This window comes from Mesitornis unicolor, unplaced genomic scaffold, assembly GCF_000695765.1.
Source record: "Mesitornis unicolor isolate BGI_N332 unplaced genomic scaffold, ASM69576v1 scaffold39499, whole genome shotgun sequence".
Taxonomy (NCBI): Eukaryota; Metazoa; Chordata; class Aves; order Mesitornithiformes; family Mesitornithidae; genus Mesitornis; species Mesitornis unicolor.
In genome coordinates, this window is record NW_010206003.1 from 15664 (window position 1) to 31590 (window position 15927).

At 48.8% G+C, this 15927-nt stretch overlaps 2 protein-coding genes across 2 annotated transcripts in view; both read right to left on the reverse strand.

Moving 5' to 3' along the window:
- Window positions 1-205: 205 nt before the first annotated feature.
- Window positions 206-5894, reverse strand: LOC104546260. The gene is made up of 5 exons (XM_010191610.1): window positions 5661-5894; window positions 4720-4924; window positions 3710-4332; window positions 1843-1988; window positions 206-1001 (listed from the first exon to the last, which is right to left on the reverse strand). Exons 1-5 carry the CDS (start codon window positions 5865-5867, stop codon window positions 206-208), a joined length of 1977 nt encoding a protein of 658 aa, XP_010189912.1. The 5' UTR covers window positions 5868-5894.
- Window positions 5895-6834: 940 nt separating this feature from the next.
- Window positions 6835-15927, reverse strand: part of LOC104546262 — a gene marked incomplete at its 5' end in the record, with an annotated part of 14197 nt that continues 5104 nt past the window's right edge. The window contains 2 exon segments of the mRNA XM_010191611.1: window positions 6835-6939; window positions 11969-13236. Coding sequence (XP_010189913.1) covers window positions 6835-6939; window positions 11969-13236 — 1373 coding nt within the window.

Sequence of the window (15927 nt, forward strand, 5' to 3'; positions counted from 1 at the left end):
ACACAAAGAGCTTGTGAGTCCTGAGGCTGGAGCCCAGAATTAGGCTTTCATGCTTGCTTCCAGTGCTGCTAAGAGTCTTTGTGGGCCATGCTCTTCCCTGTGTTGTCCACAGAGCAGAGCAAGTTCAAGCCAGCGAGGGTCTTGATGGTCCTTTGCACGTGGCACTGGTTAAGCCAAGTCTCCCTGCGTGCTGCCCGTGCAGGACTCAGGGCCTGGTGTGAGGGGTGCTGATCATGATGTTGGGCAGCGCGTTCCGCCGCTTCTTCCAGGAGCCCAGCTCCCTCGAGTACCGCCGGATCTGCCTGAACCAGTGGTGAGTCCGTGCCCGGTCGCTGTCCCGGAACACAAACGCCTCCCGCCTGATCTCAATGAGTTCAAAAGTGTCATCACAGTCAGGATCAGTGGAGACGATGCAATTACTCAGCCTCAAGGGCTCCCTGAGCAAATGGAACTTCCCGTTATTTTTGTCCCTGATGAGTACCAGCACAGCATCCTTCACAGGCCCCGGCTCTGCTGACTCCAGGCTGGACTCAGACACGCGCTTCATGTTCACCAGGAGGAGGACCTGCATGTTCTGGAACTTCAGGGTCTTGCTGCCTTTCTTCACCCACTGGCCATCAGGGGGCTGGGCCAGCTGCAGAGACCCCTCCATCACAAATCGCGTTTCCTCCCGCAGCCAACCTACCGTTTTGAGGGCAGTTTCTCTCATCTCAATGTTGATGACTTCCCTCTTCTTCTTGCTGTCCTGGCGAAAGGATCGGAGGGTCCATGTGTTCCCTTCCTGCTTGGTTTTCATGTTGATGTGCTCCAGGTGGGACTCGATGCGGCTCTTGGCCTCCCGCAGGCTGCCGTGATCTGGGTGGTACTCAGTGGTGGCCTTGATGATTCTGCTGAGCAGCAGTGGGTACTTGGTGACTCGTTGCAAAGGGGCCATCAGGAAGGACCTCAGGTTCATCCGTCGCAGTGCTGTGTTGTCATTCTGGGAGACATTGAGGAATATTCTGCAGGGATTTAAGAAAAGGGAATGAAATGGTGGCTTTTCTGCCAGCAGATGTTGCAATCCTAAATGCAAACAAGCAGTGTGGTACTGACAGCTGCTGGGCACTTCAGCCTCCTCTCTGTTTTAAACAGCCTTGTGAATTCTGTCTTCTCAAAAACGAACAATTTCTGCAGCTGTGCTCAGCTGCAAAACAGCAACCAGGTGCCTGGGACACTAGCCTGTACATCCTGGCAGTCTTCTATTAAGGCACTGTAAAACAATGAGGGTGTGATCTTTCTCTGGTCCACACTGATGTAAACCCTAAGCAGATATATCAGCTTATATCAGATTATGTTCATTTGTAGCTCCTTTCATCATTAGATTACAAAGCACTCTAAACAAGAATGTGGTGCCATCATCATTTTAAGCTGTTGCAGTGAGAAGAGAGAAGTGACTCATCTGGCATTGCCCAATAGACCAGGGCTAGGAATGGGAAACAAATGCAAGTGCATGCTTCACACAGCGGCTTTCCCCAGTGGAAATCCAAACCGTGCTCTGGTGCAGGGACTGAGCTGTTCTCTGCTAAGCGTTATCTGGTAACAGTTCAGTGCAATGGTCAGTGAGCAAAGTACTGGTACCACAAAATCAGTATACAGCTGGGTGCTAACTGACTGCCTCAGTGGAGGCATCAAGGACAATATATTTTGGAAAGTAAATTACTCTTCTTACCTCGAGAGAGAGCAGCTCATCAAAGTACATTAGCATCAAAACTTTGATCTAGTTGAGCTGACAAAGGCTTCGCCCTCAGCCTGGTGCCTTCCTGTCCCCAAAGCCTGGAAGAATACGCTGAGCCCTTTTCTCACCTGAGCAACTCTTTCTCCTTCTCCAGCGCATTGAGCATATTCACAGAGGAGGATTGCTGAAGACAGTAGGTCTGAAAGGCTGGCAGCATGTTGACGAACTCTAGAAATATTTCGCCGATGCACACGGTCATCAGGTCATCATCACCCTGCAAGCACGCAATACAGCCCCTGCTGGGTTAGCTCGGGAGAGGCACAAGCACGGCGCCTGCGTTCAGTCCTATCAGCATCAACCTACTGCAGGATCTGGTGAACACCACAACAAAGGCGGAGCTGGGCTTACCTCTCCTGTTGGAAAGGCAGTCCCTGCAGGTCCTGGGGGAAGCAGTGTGCAGGGAGGGAAGGAAAGCTGGTCTAACTGCTTGCTTTTCTACACCTAAAGAGATGTCTCTTCTCTGCTTCAGTGGGTTCGGCCAGCTCACCAGAGCAGGGGCTGAAAGCCCAGAGGCTAGTGAGCGTGCTAGTCAACAGGGTGTGCTGGGGCCCTTCTTGCCAGCAGGTCTGCCATAAGGCTAATGCAGCAGTGCATAAATTAACAGCGTTTAGAAGCAAATGGGCGTAGAAGGCTTGTAACTCAGGTAACAGACATGGCACTTCACAACAACTGCAACTACTCTCAGCAACTGCTCTGGCTGGGAAGCAGTCTCATTCCGTTGTGCTTTGGCTAGTTTGATGCCTAAGTGAAAAATAAACTTAATCGTAAATTTTTCTCTGATTTTCTCTTTTTTTCTGGATGTGTAATAAAATAAGGGAATAGTAAGAATCTGGTGCCACATAATGCTCTTCGCTTTGTCTAGATGTATGCTGACATGCTCTGCAAGCACTACTCATTTGAGCAGCGAGAGAGGGAGCAGCTCTCTGGCTCCTGGCGGCTTTTTGGTGCAGTACTGAGCTCTGACTGCAAAGGGCCACATGGAGGAGGAGACAGGGAAACCCATGGCTGTTTGTAGAAGCTGCCATCTGAATAAATTATTCACAGGGGACATCACATCACATCTCAGTGCACAACTGTCTTCACTGTGCCAGGTGCATGAGAGTGGTTGTCAAAGCTGCCAGTTTTTGAGACATGTCACCTGGTCTGATGTGCAGGGTTTCAGAGAGGGAAAGGAAGGATGTGTTTCCTAGAGAACAAAACATCCTGGTGAGACTGAAAGAGCAACAAGTGGGTTTGGGTTTCTTGAAGAAAGGAGGGTGTGGAGCTGTTTATGTGTCCTTTGCAGTGATTGTCTGCTGCTCTGAAGTCTTATTTCTATTTCTCTGCCCCCTGACCACCACATGCATGGGGTCGGAGAGTCCTTTGTGCAAGGCAGCTGGTACATGGAGCTGTAAGGGCCAATTGTCACCAGAGCAAGAAGCAGCCTGTGCTGTCTGGCCCCACAGCCAGCCTAGAGGCAAGCTACAATAAACTGCAGCCCAAGGCAAATACACCCAAGCCAGCCTAAAGCAAGCCAACTAAGGGTTGGGCAAGAGCATGGCCTCTGAGCTTGGTCCCCTCCATCCCTCTGGTGGCCAGACCAAGCTGAGCTCTGTGCCCCTATAGTCACACGTTTATCAGTGTCCAAGCTGTCTTAAAGCTAACTTTGGTAATGGGACAGTTAGATCCTGTTAATGAGACAAATGAGCTAGACTGCTGATGGCCTGCTAGTGTCAGTGGAGTTACCAGAGCAGAGCATGAGGCCAGCAGTTGTGACCTGGCACAGGCCTATGGAAATCACTGGTTTATAACAGCTGAGGAAGGAAGGGACTGGGCAGATGACCAGAACCCAGGAGTCCTACCTCTTGATCTCCTGCTCCATCTATGCTGCCTTATTAAGGCAAAAGCTATTCCCATCTGCCTGGTCTGGCCCCTGTAGAGCATGCAGCACCATACCTGGTCAAAGGCTTGATCAATCTCTTCCTGGAGTACCTCCAGGAAGTTCTCATTGAGGTCAATGAGCTCCTGGATGTTGCTGAAGATGCCCAGGAGCTGCTCCTGGCTCAGTAGCCCAGCCGCCTGCATGGGGAGGTAGAACTCCTCTTTGATGATACGCAGGTCCTCTCCGTAGCTAGCCTCCGTGTTGACAAACTCCAGCACAGACTCCTTGCGCTCCGTCCTGCGCTTGCGGCACTTCTCACAGAGGTCAGCCCACCTCTGATTGCAGTTCTGCACATCCGTCTCCACCGGGAGGTCCCTCTCTCCACAGTCAGTGCAGGGACGGTGGGCTTCCCAGGCCTGCAGGGAGCTCAGTGTTTCAGATGCCCTGTTCCTCCACTTTCGGGCTGGCATCTGGCCAATGCCACTATCTGCCCTCTCCACATCCGCCGACTTGGTCCGGGTGGCCTCGCTGGGATCCAGGTCGTCCCGGACATCGTTCACACCAACAATCCCACTGTCTGTGCTCAGACTGCTGACATTGCTCCAATGATGTCTGGAGCGCAGAGAGCCACGTGGGGCACGGCGGGTCTCATCAAAGCTGCCACCATGGCCAAGGTTGGCTTTTGCTACCACTGGACCTGAGAACAGACACAAATCATTACAGGCACTGTGAGCTGCACAGGGCTCATTTGAGGAGCTCAAGTTGGCACAGCCATGAGTGGTAGGAACCGTGGTGGTAGAGACTTGGTGAAAGCAGGGTTGTTAGCTGCCCTCCCTTCTGTTGTGCTGCTGGGAAGGGCAGGGGTCAAAAGTAAATCACTCTCAGGTGAAACCTGTCATCCCTGCTCGGCCCATACCTATGAACAGGGGCAGAGATGCAGCAGAGCAGATCCTGATTTCTTGCACACCTGGGTTAAACCCAGAACACTTCCCTCCTCTAGGGAGCGTTACATTAGAGTCACTCTGTATCTACACTAGTAGCATTTGGCCCACCATCCCCCTCTGAGTGTGCAGAATGTGAGTACCGTAGTCTCGCTCCTGCCGGCGCTTCTGTGCATGCTGCCGTGCTGCAGCTGCAATCTTCAGCTCCAGCTGCTTCCTCTTCACTGAGTCTGTCGGCATCGGATCACTGAAGTGTGGCCGCAGCCGGCACTCTCGCTGGGCCTTGGCACCATCCGTGCTCTCATGGACGATGTCGGAGCTGGATCGGCGGCAGCCAGGACTAGGGGTCTGCAAGAAAAGCAAGTGGGTTTGGAGCAAGCAGGTGGTCAAAGCGGCAACTGGTTTCTAAAAGCAGGAAAAGGCAACTCTATCAGCAGTGGAATTGTAAATGCAGCTCTGCTACATGATCATTAGGAAATCTGTCCCCCTAGGTCCCTCTGTCTTGCTTAGTCCTAACAGCAAGGACCCCTTGCTCTTTGCTGTTGTGTAGCTCTGAGTACAGTGACTTTATGGTGGCTGGATCACAGCTGTCAAATAACCAAGAAGTCAAGAGCATAGGACTGGCTAAAGGCCTAAAGAGGGGGCTAAGCCTGTCCTCCAGGGGTGTCAGCTAGCTTGCCTCTGTTCTGCGAACATTTCAGTGCTGCAGGGTCAGGAACTCCAGCCTCAATGCCTTACCTACATTAGCGGTTTGACCAAGTGGGGACTAGGAGGGAGTCTGTCTGATCTCCCAGGCAGTCCAGCAATGAGGAGCTGGTGGCACAATGAAAGCCACAAAGGAATTATTGCTGAGCTTCCTACAAGGGATGCAGCAGCAGATAGGCAAGAACACAGAACTGACTCTTGTTTCATTAACTGTAATAAAAAGGCAATAAAATGCTTCTAACAGAGTTTAATTGCTCGTGGGAGCTGGTGTGATTTCAGATCCCAGGCTCCCAGTCTGCCCAGTTCCTACAACGAAGGACTGACAAGAAAAAAGTCCTAAACACATGCTCAAGATGAGAGGAGAACTCCTCTCCCTTACATTCCCTGCAGGTGGAGTGTCACTGGATGTCTCATTGCTTGGCTTGTCCTCCCAGGTTTCTGTTGCCATGGACATCGCTGTGAGCTGCTGGCTGTCCTCCGGAGGCGGGAGATCAGCTTCCCTCAGACCACACTGTCCCTTGGAGGGGGATTTAGCAGCAGTCTCAGCATTGCAGCTGCAGGGGAAGAAGCAGACTCTGATGAACATCACGTATGCAGCTTACCTACCTTTCCTGACACAGAGGAGGGTGAGCAGCAAGCCCAGGTTTGAACAACCAGCACCTGTTGTTCAGGGAAAGTGCAGGCAGGAATCCAAACTGGTCAGCATGGATGTGTATGTGTTTCAGGGGCTCCAAACACAGTTCAATTATAGCAGTGCAAAATAGGTAGTTGCACTCATGCCAGCATCAGTGTGGGATATCAAGTCTCAGGTGTTCACAGGGCACTTTTGTGTCCATAAAACATGAGGTTCTCTCACAGAGACCAGAAAAACCTCTTTCTAAGTAGGCCATTTCCATATTTGCTGCTGTTTAAAGAGGTGGCGTTAACACAGAAACCATATTGCTCATCTGGAAGAAGATCACCTGCTAATAACGATAATACTTTGAAGAGATTAGGGGATTAAAGGAACTTTCCTTGAGTTTTTCATCTCATATGCTCCCAAACCTGCTCAAACCACTGGAAAGATTCCCCCTGCTTTCAGTGAACTGAAAACCAGGCCTTTTGGTGTAGTTACAAGTCCTGAAAAGACTGGCAGAGTCTGTTGTTCTCACTTGACAATTCTGGGATGCTCTTATTCACGCCTGCCTGGTGCTCACAAGGGCCTGGCCTGGCTGATACAGGCAGCCTGTTCCAACACCACCTTCCCCTCTGTAGACACCACCACCTCTCCAGACAGACAGTCTGGTGCAAAACCACTGACTTGACAGAGTAGTTGACAGGCTGTAGTTTGTGATACTACTTGTGATAATTTTTTTTAACAGACTCTCTAACGCACCTTATTTCCATGCATAATGAAGCCAGCTTGGAAGAATATTATTTTTTTTCATTTTGAGTACTTAATTTTTATGGGCTTGGATTCCTTTAAAAAAAAAAAGGTTGTGAGGACTGGACATGGATGCTTGTACATACAGGTGTGTCTGAAACACATTTCAGGTTATGTATGTATTTTATGCTTAACAAAAGAGTCTTATAACAAAAATCTGCTTCTTCTTAAAGGCTTCACTTGTGAACTTATGCTGGTAGGTCATACTGCTGACGCACAATTCCAGCACTGTCGGCTGCAAGCAAACACATGAGACAGATGGGCAGTTCCTTACAATGAATGACAGTTGGCTCTGATAACAAACCATCGGCCAATACTGACATTGCTGAAGAGGGAACAAATCTCCCAGAACACAAACTGGCTCTGTTGTGAGGCCAGAAATGTTGGTTTACAACTTTCCAGCTGGTGCTTTTTCATATTCCTCCATTGATGCCTCCAGGTCTCAGCTGACACTACCAGAGGATTTACCAACTTTAAAAGAGTTTAGCCACAGCTGCGCAGCAATGGCACGATGCACAGTCCTGGCTTTTACTTTTTACTGTACTAACTCCCTGCCATGTGGATTTAGAAGTGTCCTTTCACCCCTTCAGGCCTCTCCTACCCAGCCTGTAGAAAGGGGACACCAACATCATCACTGTCACAGAGCACTCTGTAGTACAGACTGCATTATCCCCCTTTCAGGGTTGCAGTAAGAACAGCACAGGCACACAGCAAGGCTGTAGTCCCACCATGTACTGTTCTGGCCCTGTATGGCTTAAGATGTTCCTGTCTCTCTCCTCCCTCCCATCCCCAGCCTCATTTGGGGTACCACACCTTCAGCTGGTCCAGCGTAACTGTCTGTGTGGCCATGCTCTAAAATCAGTCTTGAAATTATCTGGGTTTAAAAATACATCCTCCCCCATGTATTCCCAGCCAGATCACTTCATTGATGTTTCACTGATTTGGATAAAGTATGAACAGTTCAGCTGGGCACACCTGTGGGAGGGAACGCAGAAGGTAAGGAGCAAGAAAGCTCTTGAAGAGGATCTGTCACTGCTGGAAAACCACCACTGCCAAAAGCTGCTCCAGCTCAAACAGCTTCTGGTTGAAACATGCAGAAGGAACAGACCATTCTGAAGCACAGAGAAGCAATGGGATGTGTGCAGGGTCAGTAGCAGAGCTCAGAACTGGAATATTATTTTCTCCTCTTCATCACACCACCTTCCACCATCCACACGATACTCTCAGGGAGAAGCTGAGCTTTCATTCGTCATTTTTACAGTATTTCGATATCATCCATTTAAATGTGGAAAGTACTCCAGAGTGTTACTGCTCCTCTAAGTGAAGCGGACAGCAGCCCTCTGCTGATAAGGTCTGCAGACCAGATGCCATTGCTTATTGTGGCTTCCATAACCCAATAGGGATTAAAAAAAAAATCTCCAGACGTGACCTGCAGTGGGAGTAAGAGCTAATACTACCCAGAGAGCTGAGCTAAGTGTGACTGGAGACTGAGAAATACAAACTACCCCATGGTTGGTCAGCTAGAGGTAAAAAGGCAATGATGTAGAGCCCACGTTGTGTGAAAGATTTCTTCATCCCTGATTTGACTGATCTACTTCTAGTTGTGATGAGATCTCTTCTGCATGATGTGCTGACCATGCTGTGTGGGGGTTAAGTGCTGCTCCACAGAGCAGTCACTGTGCACCGCACCACCAGTGTGATCAGAGAGATACAGGCAAAACAAGGAGGACACAAGCAGTTTTGGAGAACCAAAACTTAGGGCTGCTCCTTTAACCTTTGCCCTTGGATTAGGAGGAAGATGGGACATTGCCAAGATAAAAGGATATTGTCCCTTCCTCCAGTCCACTCCCCTTGGCAGAGATCTGGGCTGCCAATAGGCATACACCAATGCCTGCTCGAGCAGTCCCCTCTGCTCTCACGTAGAGCTGCAGAAGAGGGGACTCTGGCACGTTTCTTTCTGACGGATTAAATCACTTCTTGGGACACGAGTTTTCTGCCTGGGGTTGGTGCCAGTTTTCCCTGTTCTTTCCAAGATAGATTATGTGCTTGGGCCAGCACAGGGAGCACAGGTTCTCTCTGAATGTCCTTTGAAACCTCTGGGCCATCATCTCTGGATCTCGTGGAAGCAGAGGCGCTGGGTGTGTGGTGTACAACTGGAAACACACCTGCTTTCTTTCACGGTCTCTATGGGATTTTTCATGGCTGTATCACTGTCCAGGCCAGCAGTTCTCAGCCCTTTCCAAATGTTCCTGACTTTTTCTGGCTAATGGAAATGTTTTTGTCCACTCCTTCCCTGCTAGTACCTGCCTTCCAGGCTCAGAGTCCCCTCTGCTATGGGAAGCTGTTGTTGTCCCCACCATCCCACTGTCATCCAAAATATACCCCATCTTTTCAAGAAGCCTTCTTTCTTAGTCATGTCCTTTGCTTCCTTGTGCAGGTTTCTGTTGTCACCTTGTCACCTGTTACATAGACAGGAACTCCAGGTCCTTGCATGTCCTTAACCTGAACAATTCGCTGCTTAAGTTCAGAAAGTAGCCTATATATTGAAATGCATACAGAATGTCCACCTAGATTTCAACACCCCTTCCCTGCCAGGACTACAACCTAAATTAAAGGTATCCAGTGACCTATGAGGGGGCTAAAGCCACCATAATTATGAAGCTGAAAATAAAATCTTCACTGATTACGACATATGAATGAGTCTTAACGAAATAACTGTGAATTACTAGGGAGGTAATTAACTTGCCAAACAAAACTGCATTGTAAAACTGTAACACACAGAAACACTAGAAAGAGAAGACAATTTCAGCTGTCTAATTCTGTGACAGTCCATCACAACAGCTCTATCAAAGGCTTGTTGAGCTCAGTATCTGTGGCAATGGGACCACAACCCCAGCTTTCAGCTCATTTCACTTGAGATTTAGAAAAAACGTGATCCGGATGTCAGTGATAATTTATGACCCAAAACATCCAGACAAAGTCTCCTACCTCTGCAATGAGAATCAGCTTGAGTTATAAATGAATATTCAGGCACTTTACAGTCTCGGGTGAAAACAATGGAAAATTGAGAAATTTCCAGATAATGAAAGCTGGAGTTTCCCACTAACAAGTACTTTGGCACTGCCAACAGGTTTGTCTTTCTCCTGCTATCCTGAAGAAATGACAACGTTTACCATTAATTGTTATTGGTGTGAAAATGAACAGGTCAGAGTGGATAATTCACATGGAACCACTGTCATTCTCATTTTTAGATCAATTATCATTTTGGTGTTAATAAAATCACTTCATATATTTTAATCAATCCAACTAGGAAGACTGAACACATTCACAGAAACAAAAACCACTGCAGATATTAAAAGCACAGAAACCACACTGAAAACATAAAGGCCCTGGGCAGAAAGTGTTTGGAAGCTGGGAGAGTGGTGGGAAGAAAGATCATATGCACTACCCAGCTTCTGCAGACTTTGCTATGCATGCACCTCGGGCTCCGTATCATACACCAGTCAAACCTTAGATCTACCCAGAGCAAGCTGTTCTTATGCTCTTACTCACAGCTTGTGCCATTCTGTGTATTTCATTTCATATCAATGATAAAAATAACCTACTCAATGAAAATGGCTGCAAAAAATAACTTTCTCACCTGTTTCTTCATTGGGTTTTCATACTCTAGGACAAAAGCACAAAGGCTGGGCCAGACAGCTGAAGGAAGCATTTAGGGCTCTGACACTACCTACTTCCCTTTGGATTATAAAGCTGCAGATGCATTTCTGAGTGTCACTCTGGCTCTGTCTACATGGGGAGCTTTCGCTCCACAAAAGTTTTTCAGATGACTCTCATTCCTGTGTAGAAGTCACTGTTGTCTCCTCTAAAACCCGAGCCCAGTTTCAGAGCTTGAGCATTCCAGAAATACCAGGTCAGTGTACAAGGTTGATGCCCTGGCATTTCACGCACCACATCTGTGGATGTCAGATGCAGCCAGGAACTGAGTCAAATATAATTATTGGCGAAGACAGTCCTGAATGCCAAGCATATGGAAACAAACCACTCCACCAACACTTGCTGCTCTTTTTCCCATTATCAGCCTTATCTAGTGATAAGACAGTGACAACTGCCCCTAGTTCCTCGCTTCCAGAACTTTGCTGGTTCCCTTTGGGTCACCTGCCTGCATAGAAAGGGATCTCCATTTCTTTGGCAGGAGAGAGGTAACAGGACTGCAGTGTCCAAAACCATGATAGAGAAAGCAGTCCTTGTGAACATCTTACCCAGAGAAAGGGAAAACGGTGGTGGGAGAAGCAGGAAAAGGCTTTATATAAGTATTTTCTGCCATGCTTACACTGTCTTGAGTTGGCAGAAGGACAGTATTTGCAAGTACTTTCACTTGCTGCCTGTGCTGGTCTCCAGAGGGTGGTTAGAGACTCGTAGCAGTCATCTTCCTCTCATTTGTTTGCCAGTTCACTACATACAGGCAGCAAGTGAAAGTATTTGTTGCTGCATGTCACACTACCTAAATTCACGTCCTGCAGTGGTGGGATAGACTCCACATTGTTTTTCAAAGGAATCATATTAGTACTTTGTATCCCTCTGCTGTCCTCTTCTTTAACAGATGGTTTTTTTTAAAAAAGACCCTTCAACAGTTTATTACAGAAATAAAATGGGTGGGAAACTGGGTGTCAGAACTACTAATGGCTGCTGTCTGGACAGGATTAAGGTGTACAAAAAGGCAAAGTCTAGATGAAAATGCTTTTTGATGTTTAATCCCACACAAAGATGGAGTTTAAGCTCAACAGCTTACATGCACAGCCATGTGACTATCAGAGACCCTAAGATGAAAGGCCCTGTCAACAGCATATTTATGCTACAGGAGTTAAATGTACATAACAGGAGAGAGACCAGATTGTTAACAAGGGAACTGCTTTCAGGTGACCCCACAGAGCATGTTACCTTTTCTTAATAAGTTCCAGGGCTGAACCTATGAATTCATCCTTCATTTTTTGTAGCTTAGCTCCATAGCTGGATAAGTCTGTGGCTTCTAACAGCAGCGATGAACAGCAAGAGGACTGGGCTTCAGGAGCCAGTGACTGCCCTGCAAGGTGGAGGACATCATTTAACTGTCTTGTCTCTCCTTTCTGCTGCTCATCACTGAAGGTCTCCTGCCCAGCACTGTGTACTCCTACTGCCTGCAAAGGTGATCGCGGAATAGGGCTAGAGCAAATGGGGACCAGGGGTCTATCTGGGCTGGAGATCTGGAAGGTTCTGTCCTTCACCTCAGGACTGCTCATTCTGAAACTATCCCATGTGGCTGGATATTGGGAAAAGCCAGCAGAGGTGTGGTTTTCAGGGAACACATCGTCGTCATCCTCTGCTGTGATAGCAGAGTCATTCACAGCTTTGGTCTCCAGAGCTTCTGGACAGATGTCCTTATTGTTTTCCTCCTCCAGGGTCCGGTTTGCAGGCAGACCCGTATTCAAGCACTCGGTTGGCCCACTGATGCTGGCAGATGAATTTGCCTCCTTACTTCTCATTTGCTTGAATTCCTCAAAGGTGGGTATGTAGAGCCTCCCTTTGCAGCGGCCTTTCTTGCTCTGTCCCAATGTGACTTTGACATCCGTTTCCAGGGTTTCTGCTGTTCTGGATTTGGACATCTCAAGGCTTTCCCTGGCATGCTGAAGGGGCAAATTGGGGGAGCTATTCTGCCTTCGGAGCTGAAGCCTCCTCTGAGCCTCCTGCTTGATGTCTTCTGGACTGATGATCCTGTGCGCAAAACACAGTCCCTGCCTCCCTGTGAGGCTGTGCCTGAGAGCAGTGTGCTCCACCAAAACTGTGCAGCAGTTGACAGCACAGCCATTCTTGTACTGCTGGCACATCTGGCATTCAAAAAACTCTCGGGCCATAAGGTCAGGCAGGGCTGCCTCTGGACGCACTGGCTTGCAGGGCTCTGCCACCTTACTGCTGTGCAGCCTCAGCTTCTCTTTCAGCTCTTTTTTGGCTTCCCCATGTAGAGCTTTTTCCTCTGCAGAAGGGAAAAGCCACTGAGGCACTTTGGCAAAGGGAGGGAGGAACACATTCTGTGCCGATCGAGATGTCTGTTTGGCATGGAGAGAAAGGTGTCTCAGAGAGTCCGATGTGCTCTGTACTGGGGCCACATCCACACAGCCTCTTGTCCACTGACTGGTTCCTCTATAGCGAAAGATGATCTCATTATCCAGGCTCCGGCAGTGAGAATAGAGCCCAGAGTCGGCACCAGTCGCCCAGTGAAGGTTCTCCACGCTCCGATACATCCGGTTTTCCACAGGACTGCCCAAAGGTGCCTTGCCTGTGTGGCAGGAGTCTAGAGTGTGGAAGTCCCCCGAAAAAATACGAGTGTCTAGGTTCTTTAGTGGATGCATGCTGCTAACTGAAAAATCCTTTAAGCCATGTTGTGCATAGAGCTGATTATTTTGGCAGCTCACAATCACCCGGCAGTGTTCCTGTCTCTCATCAACACTGATGTATGTCATAGCAAATGCACACGGAGGCTCTAAGACAGTGGCGTCTAGGGGGAGAGGAGGGAGCTGGGATGACGTTTAGATGCCAGTCAATGTCCACAGACCACAGACAGCAAAGTGTGCTGCTGGGTACTCTCATAAGAGACCTTTCACATGGGTTGAGCCGCTATGCGCAGAAGACCTGTGAATGGAAGGAAAGATGAGTTACTGAAGCAGCCTGGTGATGACTCGCAGGATGCAACAGCAGGTCTGCTTCCAGGGAACGCAGAAGCCAAACACCAACAGATTGGGTAGAAACCGAGTAGCATAACTAGGAGATGAGCTGCGAGGCCTGGGGCAGGGAATCTTTTCCATCTCTAGCCAAGCCAACAGTGGCTTTACACTACCCATCTGAATTTGGAGAAGTTTATCCTACCTGCCCTCAGCAATTCCCTCACAATAACACTGCTCAACTCAGCTTACTTGCACAGCAGCACTAAGGAGATGGGAGGTTTAAAAGAGATAGGTTCTTTCCCTCGAACAGGGTGCAGACAAAAGTGGTTAAGGAGGAGGCTGGGGGTGGGGAAGGATGACATGACAGCATGGTCTCCTGGAAGGCTCAAGTTAGCAAGGAGGAAGAAGGTGGCTGACTGGTGATGGTTTTGTCTCCGAGAGTCACACTGCAGCCCCTTAATGCTCTGATTCACCCTTCATATAGAAGATGCATATGGTTTAGTGACTGGTAGCAAAGCATTTCCAAGGCCTTTCCAGTGCAGAGATAATGCTACCTCACAGTCTTTCACAAATGCACCCTCCTGACCCCTTAGCAACAGGCCCAAATGATCATCTCTCATGACAGCTCAGCGGAGGCCCAGAAAGGGAAGGTGTAGTGTCCAATGATCTGTGTTCAGCATTGTAAGGCCTAGGGGATCTAGGTGATTAAATCACATGTTCAGAGCAATGCAGGAAATTAAATCCCAAAACTTCAGCTTGGGTCAGCAGGATGTAGGCAAAGGGTCTTAAGTTATCCTTGGAAGTGGAAGGAGCTTCCTTACATTGAATGGAGACACTCCAAATTTAAGAATTTAGGCCTCATGGACTTGCCAGCAGTCACACAAGACATCAGTGTCTGCCACAGCCCTACCTCCCTTGGCAACCAGAGGCAAAGGGAATGAGTGCCATATGTAAAGGATCATAAGATTGGGCAGGGATATGGGGTTAGCCAGAGACTTGTAAGGGCAACATAGAGCTAGGATGGTGGGGCAATGGTCCCAAATAATAAGCCAGGCAAGAGCCAACCAGGTTGAACACCCAGGAAGAGATCTTGGTAAAGCAAGACACGACCACGTAAGTTACAGCCCAGACTGTTTGCTTTGTAGTGCAGCTGGGTTCTCCACATGCTGCCAACCATTCAGGCAGCACAGCCACCTTGACCAGGAGGGGATTGAAGAGGCTTGTTCCTCCCTGAAGGCTAAGACACCTGAGGCATCTGACCACGTAAGGCACCAACAGACATCTTCCATCTGAGGAGAAGTCTGAGGCAGTGTATGCCTGGAAGCCAATCTCAGTAACTTGCTGGTAGTTTGATTCACCTCTGTGAGTGGTTCAAATTAGCATACTTTTCCCCCATTAATAATACTATCTCTAATCTAATTCTAGAGAGAGAAGGCAGATAACTAACTTTCACAACTGCTAAAAATAAAAGTTAAAACTAGCTTTCAAAGTGTGGCTGTTCCCCAAGATGTCACAAGCACTTCTCACCCAGTCTTCTTATGGTGGGGCTGCAGTTCCCCCATCTTCGCGGCTCTGGAAGAGCCCACAGGTGACAGCAGAGAAACGTGAGGATCAGGACTTTCTGTGATCATAGGTTATAACATGATCTGTCAAGAAAGAGAGAATGAGATGATGTGAGAGCCAGTCACTGAGTAGGGAACAAGGCTCCTGGTAGTGCCGAAGGGCTCCTGTGAGGAAGTGCTGTTAATGAGAGATGCCACAGCCTGTCAGGTTGGGCTGTGATCAGGTCACAGCCACGGGACTAAAAGCTACTGTGTACATCCTGCACTTTGCTTTCAGACCAAGTAGAAAGGGAATACAACCCCTGCTGTAGTGAGAGCTGAGAATAAAGTGGTCCTTGCCCGAGGCAGGGAGCTACATACAGTAAGGCCTAAAGAGAAACCAAGGTCCATGTGAGGCAGGTTCCTGGGCTACATGCTTGCTTAGCAAGCTCTGCATGTGTGTGTGTTAGAGCAAGGGAGCCAGAGAAGAAAGCACAGAGGCAAGGGGAGAAGCAGTCACAGGGGCATGGAAGCAGAGGCACAGAAATTACAGGGTGGGATCTGTCTGTGGCTGCTCCCTTCACCAACAGACAGGGCACCACAGAAAATACAATTGACTCGTGTCCTCACAGTCTCCCTTCAGGTGGAAGTTGTCTGCTGGGGCCAGTAGTGCTGACCCCTCTCACGGTTGCAGGACAGTTGCAGTGACACCATGCGTGGGTGGCCACAGGCCCCTGCCTGCTCAGTTGCATGGCACAGACCATGGTTTTGTCCTGCCATTACATGAAAGAATGCCTCAAACCCAGTGGTAGGAGAGGGCACCCCTTTGCCCAGCAGGAGAGCAGAGGCCCACCTCCCCAGCAGGTGTGGAAGGTTGCCAGTACTCGAGCACTCTAGGCAGTGGGGACCTGCTGCTGTTTTGCCAGGGAAGGATTTTCCGAGAGGAGATGTGCGTGGGGTGGCAAAAGTTGCTTTCAGGGAAAG